This window comes from Ctenopharyngodon idella, chromosome 1, assembly GCF_019924925.1.
Source record: "Ctenopharyngodon idella isolate HZGC_01 chromosome 1, HZGC01, whole genome shotgun sequence".
Taxonomy (NCBI): domain Eukaryota; kingdom Metazoa; phylum Chordata; class Actinopteri; order Cypriniformes; family Xenocyprididae; genus Ctenopharyngodon; species Ctenopharyngodon idella.
The window spans coordinates 4257176-4276336 of record NC_067220.1 but is presented as its reverse complement, the minus strand read 5'-3'; the positions used below and the strand labels follow the sequence as shown (position 1 = coordinate 4276336).

Sequence of the window (19161 nt, the reverse complement as noted above, 5' to 3'; positions counted from 1 at the left end):
GTGTGTGTGTGTGTGTGTGTGTGTGTGTGTGTGTGTTAAATACACCCTTCCTGTGATGTGGACATGTACTCTAACATGATGTTCAGGTCAGATACAGGTTCCTCAGTGATGAGTATGATTACGAACACCATGACTTAATGCATCTACAGAGCTGCAGATCTGCTGTTCGATCTGTGAGAAACACACACACACGCCCTGCAAGTGTGAGAAACAGCGTGTTAATGAGGAAATGAGTTTGTCATGAAGAAATGAACAGGAAGACATTTGTCACACAGACGAGCAGCAGCAGGATGGAGACGCTCGGCTGGATTCTGTTCATGTGGGGTAAGAGATGCCCTCAAAGATTCAAATGATTCAGAAAGCACATTATCATTTTGTAAAAACTGATATAAAGGTAAAATTTTTTGTTCAGTTTCCTTGTTTTTGCATTCACGTTAGTCTGTAATCATTATAATGAACTTTATAAACAACACGAGGCTGATGTGTTCATTTAGATCAGTGAGTGTGTGTTTGTATGCATGTGTGTGAGAGACGTGTGTTTGTAGAACGCTTTCGTTACATTTACATTAACTTTTACATTAAGTTGAGGTGATAAAGTGTGTATGTGTTGGGAACAGGGTGTGGTGGTTTTGTGGTGTGGCTATAGATATGTTGACAGGAACTCACACGTGTACACACACACACACACACACACACACACAGCTCTTTTCTCATGATGTTGCTGCACATTTATGGTAGTGATTGTTTCTTTTATTTAATGTCAGACTGCAGATGAACAATGCTGATGTCTGTCTGTCTGTGCATGTCTGTCCATTAGATAGACAGACATACTGACTGACTGACTGAATGTCCAGAGCTAGAATGAATTTCTGTGGTTCTGGTTAGTGCTGGTGAAGCTGGTCGTTCAGTTTGGTGGTTCTAGTTTTGGCTGTTTCAGTGTCTTATGAAACACTGTCAAACAGGAAGAGAAACTCCGTGGATCTTTAAGAAAAAGTCTCACAAACATCTTGTGATGTCTCAACAGTCTCTCTCACTTCTCCAGCGTCTCTTTCAGAGGCCTTCAATATCGACACTGAACATCCACTGAGATTTAACGGCACGGCAGAAGATTTCTTTGGTTACAGCGTTTATCAGTCTGAGTTTGAAAACAGGAAACAGTGAGTGAAACACACACACACTGGTTGCTAGGCTGTTCTGTGTGGTTGCTAGGTGTTTTCTGACTGATTGATTGTGAGGGTGTTTTTGGCAGGATCATCGTTGGAGCCCCATTAAAAAGAAACTCAACAGGTGAAATTTACAGCTGCACAGTAGATCTGCTGTCCTGCAGACCGCTGCACTGGCCAGGTATCAGCGTCACACACACTATCTGTCATAGACTTTCTGTTGACTTCCATCGTCTCACACAAACCTTTGTGCATCTGTTTCATCTGCATCTAACTGTGTTGTGGTTTGAGTTTGTCCTGTCATACTGAGGTCTCTCTCTCTCTGGTGATGATTGACAGGCTCAGAGAGCGTCCGGTTCTTTGGCATGTCTACTGCTGTGTCGTCTGCTGCTGTCGGACGCTTGACTGTAAGTTCAGCAGCTTCCTTCATTATTCACTTCAGCGTTTGACTCCTGATCACAGTCTCTTCTGTACTCGTGTCCACTGAAGAGCGGGAAACACTGCAGGAATGTTTTTATTGACTGTCATACCAGTGTAAATTGTAGGAGAGAAATTGGCAACTCTCTAAAACTTCCCTGAAATTCAGTCTGTCATCACTTACTCTCCCTCATATCATTACAAACCCACACGAAAGGTGAATGTGAAAGTGTTTTTTTCTAGGCAATTCCAGTGAACTGGGACTGAAGCTATTATGCATCTGAAAAGTGGTCATTATAACTTGTGCACTATATTGCAAATCTTGAAGTCATGCGATGCTTTGAGTCATGTCAGTTGTAGTCCGTCCAGTTCACACCACCTGCTCTAACGCCCGTTTCATATGCGTTGCAGGACAACACGTGCTATTGTGCTTTCACACCTGCCGTGTTTGCAGTGCGCAACTGATCCGTGGCTGTATATCATAAACACAACATTTACTTATTTTTATTTCAAATCCAAAAGTTGTTACTGAACATGGCTTGTCAGCATTGCGATTCTCTTTGTACACAGGCTCTTTCATAGATGTCACGTTTAAACGCACTACATTTAAACAACGTTTTATTCAATTCATTACTTTATATTTATATAAAGTAATACTTTAGATTTATATATTAAATTGCTAAATTAAGTTGAAAAACATTTAAACATAGGCTATATGTTAAAATCAAAAACATTTTAAATTTAAACTTACAATAGACAAAATTCTTACACATCAGTGTGTGAGTTTAGGGATAACACTTGTTGTGTTAATTCTGACACATTCATTGTGTTATGATTTTAACACAGTAAATGTGTCAGGAAGGTGATCTGATGTTAACAAGCAGAATCACCAAAGGAGAAAATCAGTTTTTAAGTCACCGCCATGGAGATCAGGGTTGCTTTAGTTGAGCTCTTGACCCTTCACTTTTTAACCCCCTTGAGTTGGCGATCGCGTTGGCGATACCACCTTGCTTTTTTTCTTATCAGTATGAAAGAGACTCAAAATACTCCGTCAATTTTGCCCATACAATTAAGAGTTATACACCATTTTAATCTGTGAAATATCTTCTTTTATTTGTGTACACTCAGAGCAAAAACAAAATGATGTGCTTTTTGCAAAATAAAGAAAACAAACATGATGCGTGATCTGTCGTCTCCCTCTGATCGAAGTTTAATCTGATAGTTTCTTAGAAAATTAATGAATAAATTATGAGCTGAATTGTCTTAGTAATTTCCTTTATTCTCACTATTTTATTTGGTTCTGTTTATGTGACTTTTTAGTAGCTTGTTTTCTAATGTTCAGAGTTGATCTGTTTATCAGAATGTTGATTGTCACTGTTGTTGAGATTCACAGGCTGATTCTTGATGTCTGTGTGTGTCTAAGACAAAGCTTGTTTGTTTGTTTTTTTATCAGAACAACTTTTGAGAAATCCTTTGGATTATATTGAAAAAGCTGATCTTCTGCTGTAGAATCACAGTGCTGCTGTAATCAATAATGTAAATCTAACTCTAAATGAGTTCAGTGATTCAGGTCCAAATTATGATTATGTGAAAACATTACCAACACCACCTGACCATCTTTTCTCTTTGCTTGTCTGGCTGTTATAACTCAGTTACAGCAGCCCAAACAAAATTTACTATTAAAAAGTAAAGGGTCAAGAGCTCAACTAAAGCAAACCCTGATCTCCATCATGGTTCACAAAATTGTGCTTTTAACAGCAGGTGCTAATTATTAATATTCAATAGTCACACGATTAATGAATTATCTTGATTGAATGGACTTGGAAGGTCTGATCTCGACCACACCTCTGGTCTTGAATGGTCTTGGTTTTGGAGGTCTGATCTTCACCTCTGAAATGAACACAAAGATGTGTAAATGTGTAATATTAACACATTACAGGTGTTCTTGGCTGCACAGATTGTGTTGATGCTGTGAATAAATATGTGTTAATTTTAAAACTACACATAATATGTGTAAAACGTTCTAATTACTCAAACACATTTTTATGAAATATTGACACAAAATGTGTAAACTAGAATGCTACACATAATAGCTGTCATTTTTCTACACATTTCTTCTTAGAGTGTACGTCCGTTACACATGGCGCTTTTTAATTTTTTTTTGAAGTTTGAAAGCTTCAGTCCAGCACAGTCTTCGGAAATTCTCCTGTTTTGTTCCACAGAAGTAAGAAAGTCATAAGGGTGTAAAACAACATGAGGGTGTCATGGTCTTGATTAGTTTCTGATCATAGCTTTCATTGTCTGTATTTGCCTATGTTTGAGTCATTCATTAGTTGTCATGGTTTCTAATTAGTTCTCACCTGTTCCCTGTTCTTTGATTATCATTCTCCATGTATATAAGCCCTCAGTTTCCTCAGTTCATAGTCTTGTGCTAACATTATGTGGTGTACGTTTATCTCTTGGTGTTCAATAAAAGTCTCCATTCATTCCGCGTCACTCATCTCATTCGTTGGATTATCACACAGCAACCCCCGACAGAACATGAGACCTCAGACAGATAAATGGCAAAAATAATAATAAAAATAAAAACCAAAAATAATAAAAGCGATGTCCCTGCTCTAGCAGAAGCAGGTGGACTACGGGGATACGCAGTCCACCTGCTTCTGCTAGAGCAGGGAGATCGCTCCCTCAAGGATCACACTTGGGACTTTCTCGATCTGGTGTGCCTCACTCTCTACCCCTGCTGTTTTCTATTACACCGGGCTTAATGAGCAGTCAAAGACCCGTGGATGGTCCTCGAGGGAGCTTTGCCGAGTATGTAGAGTGGGTGATGGTGTGACTCATCTTTTACCATCTGCCTCACCAATAAGGACATCTCCAGCCCCACTCTGGACCCAGAGCCCAGCCAGCCCACAATGGAGCAAGAGCCAGAGCCCTCCTCTGACTCTGAGCCCAAGCCCACCATGAAAACAGAGCCAGAGCGATTGCCAGAAGCTGTTTTCGTCCCAGAGCCTGAGCCCAACTCAGAGTCTGTCCAGGTGTGTGAGCTGGCATCAGCGTCATTGAGGGCGTATTAGTGGAGTTCGTCAGCATAGATTGGAGCTCTGCCCACACTCCCGCCGCTGAGGTTAATACAATGAGCTGGGTTTCAGAGTAATTATTATGTGATGAGGTGGAAGAGGTGTTTGCTATGCTACAGTCACTACTGGCCCCAGTCATTACTGGTTAATCCCAGTTCCAAGTTGTCTTTATTAATCAACCCCAAGTCTTCTTCATCGATGATGTTCACAACCAACATACTCGTTACATCATAAGAAGAATGGCATCTACGCTAATATTAGTCTTTCTGTTCATCCCGAGGTTTACCGTAGTCAGCCAGATCCGGGCAACATCCAGATCAGATGGATGACCTGTGACTAGACACAACCACAATGCATCCCCAATGCATCCCTGAAAAGTGACAGCCAGTGGCACAGAACCTCAACAAAACCATTTCCATACCGACGTGATGAATCTGATCTTCAACCAGATGGAACTGGATTAAATATTTTAAATGTTCTGATCCCAGTCTGACTTCTGACCCGTAACGCTGCCTGAATCATAATCATGAGAACTGGCCCCCCGACTGAGCCTGGTTTCTCCTAAGGTTTTTTTTTTTTTCTCATTTTTTGGCTGCACTTACACTGGCACAAAAAATCCGATTTTTTGCTCACATTTGAAACAGATCGGAATTTGTTGCACACATGTAAACACAAAAATCCGCATCAGATCCGATTTTTTCGCATCTGATCTGAGCCACTTAATTTAAAAGAGACCGGCATGTTTTTTTTTAAATAAACCAAAAGCTTCACTGGGTAGGCCTCTCTCTCTCTCTCTCTCTCTCTCTCTCTCTCTCTCTCTCTCATTCAAATAAATGTAATCTTACCTGATTACTTTATTTCACTTCAGAATTCTAGATCTAATGACTGTAGATAAAATAACAAACACAAATTACCTTTATTTTCCAGTCTATATTCGTTCAGTCAGAATTCGCACTGCAAAACATCCATGACACTGACAGCTGTTAACTTATCCATTCTCGCAGGTAATCATGGCCACCCGGCGTGAAATATATAAATAATTTTAATAGCACGGACATTCAGAACCGAGGGTCTACCATGTGCATGTAAAGCTATCAGTGACAATCATCTTGGGCAGGAATTAATGTAAAGATACCAGTCGCTTCTAAAGTGAATGTAAGCAGACTGGCCAAAAAAATGGATATGGTCAAAAGATCGGATCAGTGTAAATGCAGGCTTTGTCATCTTATGGAGTTTGGGTTCCTTGCCGCTGACGCCTCTGGGTTGATTAGTTGGAGACACTTGACATTTGATATTCAGCAGTGTTTTGATCTGCCTGCATTGACACCATTGTATGTGAACTGAACTGAGCTGGATGATGACATCACTGTTTACTCCAGTGCTGATATATAGATAAATTAACTAAATTAATAACTATTGATTTTTACAACGGAATGAATCAATACTGAATTTACTTAAGCTGGACAATGACATTTTCTTCTAGAGCTGCTGTGCAGACAGAATTATTTTCCAGTTATCACTGTAAAGCTGCTTTGACACAATCCAGTTCCTTGGCATTGTCTCTGCTGTCTTCCTTCAGGGGTTGTGGGGTTGGAAGGAGTTATGCCACAGTCATGTTTAGTTTCTCTGTCTTGTTTAGTTTCTGGTCATAGCTGTTCTTTGATCATCATCCTCCGTGTATATAAGCCCTCTGTTTCTTCAGTTCATGGTCTTGTGTTAATGTTATGTTAGTTGTGTGGTGTACATTTATCTCTTGCTGTTAATTAAAAGTCTCTATTCATTCATTCTGCGACACACATCTCATTCGTTCGATTATTCCATAGCATCCCCTGACAGAGGAAGACTAAATGATGACAGAATGATAAATTTTGGGCAAGTCCTTCCTTTAACTGTTAATATTCATAGAATGTTCACATTAAAATGTGGCATTTGGTAAATAAAAAAATGGGAACTGTATTTTTGAAATGGTTTATAGAAACATCTATATTAGATGTTTTTTTGTGATTGATGGTCCTACTGATGTTTCTGATGTGATTGTGTCTCTTTCTCAGAGCTGCAGTCCGTATCTTCCTCATGACTGTGATGGAAACTCGTATCTGAACGGCATCTGCTACCAGTTCAACAGCAGTTTACAAGCCGTCTCAAACTTTACCTCTGCTTACCAAGGTCTGATGAGACACAGAATCCAGCTGATACCGACACTTTTAGCACTTCCTAAGCATAATTTCGGGAGGAGTGAACCCATAAATTCTTTCAATTAACTGCTGGAGCATATAAGCAGCCACTCACCTTGCTCTGGCATCAGCAACTCCATCAACATAATTTAGGCATCTTGCTACCAGACTCATCTTCACTATTAAGCTTGAGTTGAAGCTGCTGCCTCGAGCCCCTCCACTGTGGACAGCAAGCCAAATAAATTTAACCTTAATAGCTTAAAGATTATATGGGCAAACTAACTTGTGAATTGCAATTTAACAATTTTTAGTACTGTAAAACATGTGTTAGTTTGTTAGTTAGTAACATTTCAGTTGAAGTGATGTTTATTGACAACTCGATTAAGGACTAAAGACATGATTAAAGATAATGTTAAATACTTGGGAAATACATGGATTCATTGGCCATCTTGTCAATAATTTACAGTTTAATTGCTAAAAGAAGTTGGTGTAACGGATGTGTTTCCATATCTTGTGATATTTCTGCAGAATGCACGAAGAGAGAAGTCAATCTGGTGTTTCTCTTTGATGGATCCTCCAGTATGAAAGCACATGAGTTTGAAATGAACAAACACTTCATTAAAGATGTTATGAAGAAACTTTCAAACTCATCCATAAAGGTAAATCAATCCACTACTAAAAAACAAAACAAAAAAAAAACAAGAAAAAAAAAAAAAAAGAAAAGAAAAAAAACAGGAAATTTTTTTAAATTAACTTTTTGAGTTATTTTTTTTTTTTTTACATTGACTCATTTAAGTTGAATTTACTTTGAATTTTAAGTACTTTCAGCTTCACAAATGTAGTTACTTTAACTTATAAAGTTTACTTGGAATAACTTTACAAAAGTTTTTGAAAGTTTTCAATACCACAGATGCTTGCTACTTATTAATGATATAAGCATCATAAAGTGTTTTGCTTCACTGATTACATCTGAAACCAAATCGCTGATTGTGAGGTTTAGTTCTGAATCCCATCTGGACGTAGTCTTTGACAAAAATGCAATTTTCTCAGCCTTTTGTTTAAAATGTTTTTTTTTTTTTTTTTTTTAATTAATGAAACTTACCCATATTTAAGTGTTGATAAAAAAGGATTCATAAAGCTAGAATAAAATGTTTTTAAAATGGAAAGAGTTAAAGTATAGTTAAAGGTATTTCAAGTATAAAAAATAAGACCTAAATAAGAGAAAGAAAATAAAGAAAACTTACAAGTATACTTGCACTAAACTAGTAGTTTAGTGAGAGTATATTTCAAAGTGTACTTTCATATACTAAAAATGTACTACTAATATTAAAGTAGTAAACTACTAGTATACTTTTAAGTTTACTTGTACTACAGATGCAGTACAAATGAGAAACGTAGCTGTGAACTAGTGTACTTTAAGTTTACTACTGTTACACTTATAGTACACTGAAACGTATACTTCAGTTGGGCCAATTTAGTCCCAAGCGGTATTAAAATAGTACACTTACAAGTTTACTACTAGTACATTGATACTAGTATACTTACTACATAAAGTATACTTAAAAATATACTTGAATATTACTTAAGTATGCTTAATAAAATTAACTTGAAGTATACTTCTTTTTCGTAAGGGTACCTGCGTGTATAATGCTTTTTGGGCAAAAGTCTTGAACATGTAGCATTTATGAGAACGGATTGGAGTGTTTTAGTGTTCGGTTATCCGGTCGCACACCGGACAGGAAGCGCTGCGGACATCTCACAGTAGGCCTGTCATACCGGTCCAGTCTTTCTGTACTCGTGTTCTCAAGTTCAAGGTGTCAGTTTGAAACAGTGAATCGAATCACCGTACGTACAAAAGTTCACTTCAAGAATTAACCAAGTGGTGTCAGTATAAGGAAAAAAATTTACTTGGTTACTATCGTAACCTTGGTTCCCTTAGATACAGAACGAGTACTGCGTCGTATGCCGTTAGGCTAGACGCATATGGGGAAAACTCCTTTTCTCCGATTTCTGAAGCCTTTTTCAATCACGCAGTGAAACTGCACGGCCATTGATTCGTGTAGTTGTATTGAAACGAACCAATGACGGTGCGGCAGAGCCACGTGAGCCTATGGTGAGCGAGCGTTCCAGAGCTCGCCAAAAGGGGCAAGCATCTGGCTATATAAGCGTGCATCTCACCTAGGAAGACTGATTTAATTCGACTGAAGCGATGACATGAGTCGTGCCGTGAATAGCAGTACTCGTTCCGTATCTAAGGGAACCGAGGTTACATTAGTAACCGAGTATGTTCCCTTTCGATGATACACTCGTACTGCGCCATATGCCATTAGGCTAGATGCATATGGAGACAATACAATCACGCCGTGCTATGGAAGGGGAGCGACAGATGTATCTGATACAATCACTAACAGGGCTTATAACAAAATACACAGAAAACCATGCTAGTGACCCAGACTCGGGTCGGGGTCGTAAAAGTGGTATGAGTCGTTCTATGAAACTCATAGACTGAGGGCATGCAGAGGAAGAATGAAGCTTTAATCAACGGCCCAGACATAGTTGGGAGCACGTGTAAGTCTCCCACTCGTTTGACCGATACTAAAGCTAGTAGCAAGGCAGTCTTGAGTGACAAGGGACGCAAGTCGGCAGACTGTAGTGGTTCGAACGGGGGCCCCTTAAGGCCCCTCAGAACCGTGGACAGGCCCCACGTAGGGACAGTGAGGGGACGAGGAGGGTTCAGTCTCCTAGACCCCTTCAAAAAACGAACAATGAGGCTGTTCTTGCCCACCGACTGCCCAGCTATAGGAACATGAGAAGCTGCTATGGCCGTGACATAGACCTTAAGAGTGGAGAGTGTGCGACCCTTATCCAATAGCTCTTGAAGGAAGGACAATATCAAAGATATGTCACATGTAAATGGTTCTTTACTGCGGACTGTACACCAAGCAGTGAAGACAGACCATTTAAGAGTGTAGAGGCGCCTTGTAGACGGAGCTCTAGCCTGCAAAATGGTATGTAGGATATTCTCGGGGAGGTCGAGACCATGCAAGCCCACAGCTCGGGCCGGGGGTGCCAAATTGTTCCGTTCGCTTGAGAGAGGAGATCCCGTCTCAAGGGAATCAGCCATGGTGGTGCTGAGAGGAGTTGGGGCAGCTCTGAGAACCAGTGCCGATTTCTCCAAAGTGAGGCTACTAAAAGGACCCTGTGTTTTGCCCTCCCTGACTCGCTTGATGACCTGGGGGATCAGAGCGACCGGGGGGAAGGCATAAAGGAGAAGACTGGGGACTGGGCCAGTCGTGGGCCAGTGCATCCCTGTTCTTTGAGAAATAAGTTAGGCAGTGATAGTTGTCTTCGGAGGTGAAGAGGTTGACCTCTGCCCTCTGGAGTGGATGCTCCAACCGTTTGGGGGTGGAGCATCCACTCTTCCGAGGGGAGGTTGCTCCGTGACAACATGTCCGCCCCCTTGTTCAGTATACCCCGCACATGCACTGCTTTCAGTGAAAGTAAGTTGTATTGAGCCCACACTAGAATGCTCTTCACAAGAGTGTAGAGGGGTTTCGAGGAGAGCCTGCCCTGGTGATTTATGAAGGAGACCACCGCCATGCTGTCCGAGCGGACTAAGACGTGGTGTCCTGCCAGGAGCAGCAGGAAAACATGAAGAGCTCAACAAGCGACACGCTAAGAGATTGGGCATTTTACAACAAAGGCTGGAGAAATATGCTCTTTCAGATTGAATATATATCATGAGTCTCACCTGAGTCAGGGGAGAGCGTCATGTCATATTCAGCTGAGCGCTGTCAGAGATTGGGCATTTTGCAACAAACGCCGGAGAAATATGCTCTTTCAGAGTGAATATATACCATGAGTCTCGCCTGAGTCAGGGAAGAACGTCATGTCATATTCAGCTGAGCACTGTCAGTAGTGAGAGCGCTCGTCCCCTGTGAACGCGGCTTGTGGGGCGGAGCCGGCAAAAGATGCGCTCAGAGGCTCGACATTTTGAAACAAACGCCAGTGAGAATATGCTTTAGTAAAATTAAGCTCTATATGCTCACCTGATGGAAGACAGCAGGTTGGATGAGCTGAAACAGGGGCTCTAGGATGCTGAAGGCTCGTGAGCAGCGCGATTAACTGAAGAAGAGCAGGGGCTGTTATATTCACCAGACCGTAGCAGGGGAAGCGCTGACACAAGCGCTCTTGACGCTGCAGGCGGCTCGTGAGCGAAGCGCTGACCGGGGCTGCTAGAGAGCGGCGCGGGAAGCAGAGCTGCTGGAGTACTGCGAGTTGATCTGGCTGCTGAGAAGCCACGCGCTGATCAGAGCTGCTTGAGAGCAGCGAGTAGAGAGTTGCGAGCAGAGGAGAAGCGAGCTGATCAGCTTGCAGGAAGTGGCGAATCCAGCTGCTTGCAGGCGAAGGCGGCTTCAAGTCTCGAGATCCAGCGCGAAGTGATCGTCATCGCTGAAGGAGAATGAATCAGTCTGCCTAGGTGAGACGCCCGCTTATATAGCCAGATGCCCGCCCCTTTTGGCAGGCTCTGGCGCGCTCGCTCACCATAGGCTTGCGTCGTTGGTTCGTTTCAATACAACTACACAAACCAATGACCGTACAGTTTCACTGCGTGATTGAAAAAGGCTTCAGAAATCGGAGAAAAGGAGTTTTCCCCATATGCGTCTAGCCTAACAGCATACAACGCAGTACGAGTGTAGTATTGAAAGGGAACTGCGTAAACACGAAGAGAAATGGCGATTATTATTTCTGTACATGAAGCACTTTATTTAGGCACAAAAACAAACCTTAATTATTAAAATGCACAATACACAGCCTTGCAGACTAGGGTGAAGTCAGAATTTACATATATCTGTCCCAAATCATTGTATTTTAGAAAACTGAATGGCAAACTGTGGCCCGGCATGAATTTGAACAGCTGTTGGGTGCGTGAATAGACGCGGTCATAGAATAGGCTATCTTCTCATTTTAAAGACGCGGTGCTGCACTCCTCTCAGTTTGCGACCTGTTTACGCTTTGTTTTGCTAATTTTAGGGGAAGAGCTCTGATAGCGATGGCTTGCAAAGTGATAGAACATAATTTATGAACCCGCCAAATTGGCTAGTGAATTGATGTGCGTTTGGCTGGTTGGTGGGTGTTAATTTCAAACCCAGTTTACAGGGAACGTTTGTACTGAAAACTTAAAGTAAGTTCACTTTACTTTCATAAAGTTAATCCAACTAAACTTTATAAATTCAAACAACATTAAATTTGGCAAGTTGAACATACTTAATATTCTATGTAAAGACAACTTATCTGAGTCAGTGTAAAAAGATAACTCAAAAAGTTAAGTTGAGTGAATGAATTTTTATTTTTACAGTGTTTTAATGTGGAAATATTGACATGTGACCGTCTATAGTTTGCTAATGATGTTAACGGCACGTGTGCTTGTTGTTTGTCTCTCTGTGTGTCAGTTTGCTGCTGTCCAGTTTTCAAAAGAGATCAGAACTGTGTTCGACTTCAATGATTATCAGAACGGCTCCGCTGAAGAGAAACTCATGAAAGAGAAACACATGAAATTTCTCACAAACACACACAAAGCAATCGACTATGTCTTGTGAGTGAAACTTTCATTTGTTTATGAATGATCACTGAATTTACACTTTAAGAGGAAAAGTCTTGAAATGCACATAATGATAGCTCTTTCTGTAGATTTGCTCTTTTGATCTGGTCTGATAAAGTTGGACTTTGTAGTTCTTTAAATTAGAAGTTAAAACACATTGGTGTAGAAACTACAGAGGCATGTTGACACTGATCAAATATTGATATGTTGTTATTTATGATTTATTAAATCACCAGAACGAATCTCCTGAATGACGCGTCGTCTGGAGCCGATCTCAACGCTCAGAAAGCCCTGGTGATCATCACAGATGGAGAGCCCAGTGATAATGATGATAAAAATGTCCTCAGCAGATGTGATGAGCAAAATATCCTCCGCTACATCATTGGGGTGAGTTTCCTTACAGCTCAAGCTGGTCATTCACATTTATGTTCAGATAGTTTGTGGTGTGTCAGTTTCATGTTCAGAGTCACTGTGAGTCAGTCACTGGGAGTTTGATTCCTGAAGAGTGAAACACTGTGTGTGTGTGTGTGTGTGTGTGTGTGTGTGTGTGTGTGTGTGTGTGTGTGTGTGTGTGTGTGACAAATCCACCTGTTTGTCACCACTGAGGGAGCAGCATTGGCACGTATGCACACACATACACACCTGCATACATACCCCATTCACTCTCTATTCCCGGTCCACCGTTCTATCACATAACCAATTAAACTTCATCTTTACATTCTTAAGTTTAAAGCAGATTTAGGTTGGTTAATATTAGCTGTGAATCACTCTCTTTCACTGCGCTCTGTTATCACGTGACAAGGAGCTACCCTTATGGAAAGATAATATATTTCCCTATATATCAGTGGTCACGAACTCAATTCCTGGAGGGCCACAGCTCTGCACAGTTTAGCTCCAACCAGCTATATTACAATATATTGAATAATACATAAGGAATTGCCGCTTTTCATATATTGAAAAATATGTGATAATATATTTACTAATATATCATAATATATATGTATTTTTATAACGCACTCATTAAGACGGTCACCTGCCGCCACCCACTGGCGGTTTAGTTTCATGTTTAAAAGTGTCCATATTATGCCTTTTTTAAGGTTCCTAATATTGTTTTGGGAGTCTCCTACAACAGCTTCACCTGAGTTTTCAGTCTTTTGTAAACGATTCATTTGAAGCTGTTCAGAGAATCAGTCTCTCTAAACCCCTCCTTTCCGTGAGCCTACACTGCTCTGATTGGTCAGATGGCCCAATCCTTTGTGATCCTATTTCTATAACTGAATGACAGCTATCAATTCGCAAGACAAGATAAACATTTAGGCCAGATGTGTAGACAGACTTTTTCGTCATAACTATTAACAAAGAAAAATGTCTATATCATCATTTGACATTACAATGGGTGTTTACTGTTTACAGAGAGAATACTTCAACTAGTTAGCACGGACTAGCATCTTAACATCCTATTACAATACAGATAGAGCTCCACTCTACTGTAATAATAAAAACGCAGAGGGAAAAATGTTGTAAACTCCCACTTTAGCCGAGCACAGACGTGAATAGCTGATAATGCATTAGACTTTGTAAACAATAGTCGTGCTCCATCCTTGATCATTACTCCAAGTAATAAGAAGCTGCATTAATCGACACATTTTTAGACAATATTGGACCCACATCTGAATAGCAGAACTACAGAAACATGAGTTAGTCAGTTAGCAGGAGACAGACTACACAACATAACATACAAAACTATGAATTCTGAACGATCGCTAGAAAATATAAACATCAATTATTAATTATACTTACAGATTGAGATTCAGAGGAGCAAGCTGGTCCAAATAAACTGGTCATTGATCCATATTTTAAGACCAAGCGTTTTGTGAATCCTGCATTAAACTCCCGGATGTTTGAGAAGCAGTTGTCAGTAAAATGACGGCAACACAACAAAAGATTGTTCTGCTGTGGTCTTGTTGAAAAAATGAATTTTCCCTGGTGTCTGTGCGTGCAATAAGTGGGCGGGCAATATGCTAATGTTTCGTTGTGACGTCACAACAAAACGTCTTGGGATTCGTTTTACAAATGACTCGTTTAAATGACTCAGAGTCAACTCTTACTTTTGAGAGACTAAATAACTTTATATACGGTGCACTTTCAGATTTAAAACTTTCAGGATGTTTTCATTCACTTTGAGCTATGTTACACACTACATGAAAGGTCATTTTCAAAAATCCATAATAGGGGCACTTTAATTTAATTTATTGATCAAATTTAAGAATTTAAAATGAAATATGGAGCATACATTTAATGAGATTAGGGGAAAAAAATGCCCTTTATAAAAAATGCCCTCAGCGTAAATATCACAAATATGCAGATTTAAAATTCAAAGCTGATAGAACATTGATGAGAATATTGCTTCAGAATAAATTATATTTACAACACAAAATTCCTATATTTTTCTGGACAAGCAACTTTTTTACTCAGACAAGTGAATGACTGATTTACTTGACTTGACAAGGAGTAATGTTGAGCCCTACGTATATAAACATAATTTAGTTGTGGTGCTCCTAACTTTTTGAAGTTTGGAGCACCATGTGCTACCAAGTAAAAAAGTTAATTTTGAGCCCTGCTTTATTTTCTTGTTTTGTTGTTTCTTTGGTACTTTTTTTGTGTTTTTGTGTGCAGCTATACACATACTTCACTGTGGACTGTCTTATTTATTGGCACTGTAAATAAAGTACGCTGCACGAGGGTGCTGTGCGAGTAAGACATCATTTTTCCCCTTATACCCTCACGGACTCACGTTACTTTTCCCCTCCCCCAAAGTGAGCAGTGGCGCTCGCTTCATCACACTGTGACACTTTCACAACATTGATTTGTTTGAGTGGCCTGACATGTCAACTTGTCAAACAAACTTGTGAGTTTTGGGTAGGAATGTCTGATTGAATGACCAAAGACAGACTAGGAGAGTGTTCAAGAAACATCTGGAAACAACCATTATTTCTGCATTTGGTGTCTCTAGTAGTGCAGAAATGACACAATTCAGTATCAAGTGACAAGTACTACAAGTACTAATTTATCACAGATTAGTAGTTCGTTACTTTTATGTTTTTTTTTTTTACCCCCACTGGGTGCACAAAAGAAAAAAAAACTCAGTTTTCAATTTGTTTCCATTTTTCAAGAACAAACATCCAAGTTCAATAAAAGATGTTTTACATATTGAGTTGTTTCAGTTCACATGTTATTAAAAGTGTTTTTGCACAGTCAGATTTAATGATGTTTTTGTTTATCAGGTGGGACATGTTAGCTTACACACACTCACTCAGCTGGCTTCAGAACCAAAAAAAAACAACACCTTCTACATTGAAAACTACAGTGGACTCGAAGGACTTCTTGACAACCTGCAAAAAAAGATCTACAACATTGAAGGTAAAATGCAAGCGTAAATAAAATGGACATACTGTATAATGTGTTAAATAAAAGCAGCTAATGAAGAATCCACTGATGATTTGAAGAGTTTTCCTTCTGTGGTTTCAGGGTCAAAGGACACACACAGCAAAGACAGACCGAAAGAGTTATCGCAAAGTGGATTCAGTGTCCTCTACCACAAGGTCAGAAATATGATTTCTCAGAAAAATTAATTTAACTGTTTAATGAACATTTTTGTTTACAATTACGATAGAATAATGAATATTGGTTTGCCACTTGATGTAAAATCTGGGCCCTGAAGTAAAACCAGAGCACCACTGATATGGTTTATTTGCTGCTAAACATAAAAAACAAAAACTTTGGACATCTTTCAAAGACGCAATGCCACTAACCTCGCAAATGTCGCAAATATAAACCTCTGCACACGGACTCCAGGAAATTGTGTAATGCAGCCAATCAGATCGGAAGAGCTGTTTTAAAGATCTTTTGTGCTGATCGTATGTAATAGGGGTGTAACGGTACGTGCATTCGTCCCGAACCGTACGGTGCAGAGATCACGGTTTGGTTCATGCAGTTAGACGACAAATACAGTCAGTCACAGGCGATACACACTCCAATCCAGAAGGGGGCGCGCACCATTGCAACACTGTTTGCTAACCATCACAACAAAAAAAAAGCAGAGAAAAAGATTAATAGATGACCTAAATATGCTTGTAATCTCTCATCCAGTGTTTCAGATATTCAGTGTTTCAAGATATCGATAAAACTGATTGAGAATAATATCTCATTATTACATTTACCTCAGGCAGGTCATTTAGTGTCCACAGTGTGTTAGTTCACTAGAGAAATTAACTCTATAGGGAAGCATTTCTTTAAATATTAAATTAAACAAACAAACAAAAAAAATCATTATATTTACTTTACCTGTTCGTATTGTCTTAATTATTTAATATATGTTTAAATAAATTTGTCATGAAAACAAGTTATGACAGTAACTGTGTAAATGATTATATTTCAGAAATGAATTGGAGTAATAATTTTATAATTAGATTTAGAAGTTAATGCAACACCTGCCTTATGTGCAATTTTTTTTTTTTATTTAAGTGTTGATTTTTTATATCTAAAAATAAATAGCAACTGAATTTAATAGTTTGGACTCTGTTGTTAATTGTAACATTTAATATTATAGTAATGTGCAAGAAAGGGCTCCCTGTATGTAGTTTACGGCATTAGCTGAGAATTTTTTTATGCTTAAGAAAATGTTAATTATAATTAAACTTATTTAAAGAGAGAGACACAATTTGTTCAATAAACCACTGTTTAATTAAAAATGAAAAGAAAAAAGAAGTTTGTGTACCGTTACACCCCTAGTATGTGATATGTCAGTAGGCTGAGACTGAAGCTGAGACTGCTGTGTTTGTTTCAGGACTCTGTGATTGTGGGTTCGGTTGGATCTAATGACTGGAGTGGATCTCTGTATGAAGTGACGGGATCAGGATCTGGATTCAAAGAGACCGAGATTAAGGATCCGTCTGTCAGTAAAGACTCGTACATGGGTATGTTGAAGCTTTTGTTTCTTCCTTGTCTGATGTGAAGAGTCTGTGCATGTTTTAATGATGCCGATGATGTTCAGGTTACTCTGCTGTGCTGGGAATGAGAGGCGGCGTCTCTCTTCTGTTCTCTGGGGCGCCGCGGGCTGAACACATGGGTCTGGTGACCTTCTTCATCAAGAGTGAAAGCACATGGACAGTGACGGGGAACATCACCGGAGAACAAGTTAGTGAAGAAGAACCCTTTGACTTGATATTAACACTCTGCACTGGTGAGAGCAGAGCTTCCCAAATCCTACAGTCCACCCAATAAGACACACTCTCATGAGGTTTAGCATTTCACAAAAAAACCCAAACAAACAAGCATTACACTTATAATATGGGCCCTGCAATGCCATCTCCAACTGGGAAAAAGAAAAAGAATTACTATATTGACCTTTGCCTTGGTAAAGCAGAAAATGTTTTCATAATTCTTTTTTCAGTGAACAGACTACACATAGCTTATGCTAGTATACAATTACATTCGATTTGATTGATTTTTGTCATCAGATCGGGTCATATTTCGGAGCGTCTCTGAGTGTGTTGGATCTGGACTCGGATGGAGAATCAGATTTCCTTCTGGTCGGAGCTCCGTTATTTTATCAGTCTCAGCCGAGGGCAGAAGGGAGGCTGTACGTCTACGCTGTATCAGAGGAGGTATGGACAGATTCACAACATTCTCCAGTAATACATACAAAAACATATGGTGGTTAATGTTCAGGGCCTGTGACTGGAAGTTTGCTAGTCATCACCATTGTGTTACTCCAATGCAGCGATGGGCAACTTCGGTCCTGGAGGGTTCAGCTCCAACCCTGATAATCTCACCTGTCTGTAGCTCTAGTGATCCTGAAGACACTGATTAGCTGGTTCAGGTGTGTTTGATTATGATTGGAGCTAAACTCTGCAAGATTGTGGCCCTCCAGGACTGAAGTTGACCATCCCTGCTCCAGTGGGATTGCAGGTATAATAGGTTCCCGGTGACGCACTATCGCATGAAAGTCATGGAAATACATTGTATTGAGGCTGGTCATGTGCAGATGAATGAAGATTAAGTTCTCTTTCTCTCTCTGTAGAATTTTCAGAAGACACTGAATGTGAGTGAGTCAAACACAGGCAGATTTGCAGCATCTTTGGCTTCACTAAAGGACCTGAATGGAGACGGCCTGTCAGATGTGGCAGTCGGGGCGCCGCTTGAGAATGAAGGAGAGGGAGTCGTCTACATCTACCTGGGTGACAGGACACATGGAATAAACCCCGACCACGCTCAGGTGAGAGTTTGCTTTAGTTCCCTCAATCTCAAACACCCCAACTAACAGGGAATGCTCTCAGAACTGTGGCTAATGTTCTGGCAAAGTTATGAGCAAACATTCTTCCAGTAACATTAATAGAACATTTGTTTAGTGTTGTCTGGTCTTTGATAATGTTTTCAAAAAGTTAGTACAAAGACATTATTTATACATTATTTGTAGGTTTTTTAAATGGCCTCATAAATGTTGAGAGAAAACATTCTTAGAACAACATTCTTGGGACATCCTTTAAACATCAGAATGACAATTAACTTCAAATGAATACGGTTGTGTGTGCTGTTTTAAAAGAACATCCTTGGACAGTGGGAAAGTTTTGTACCTTTCCCATAGTTATTGTTCCTAACTTTTCTCTTTAATTTATGTAAAGGTTATGCAAGTGTTAGAATTAAAAACTTTTAAAACAATGTTC

General features: G+C 39.8%; 1 protein-coding gene across 1 annotated transcript in view; it reads left to right on the top strand.

The window, feature by feature from the left end:
• Nucleotides 1-197: 197 nt before the first annotated feature.
• The window catches only part of zmp:0000001082 (integrin alpha-D), a 61825-nt gene continuing 42861 nt past the window's right edge, over nt 198-19161 (top strand). Inside the window, 1 exon segment of the mRNA XM_051888438.1 lies at nt 198-324. Within this exon segment, the coding sequence (XP_051744398.1) occupies nt 249-324 (76 nt within the window). The 5' untranslated portion in view covers nt 198-248.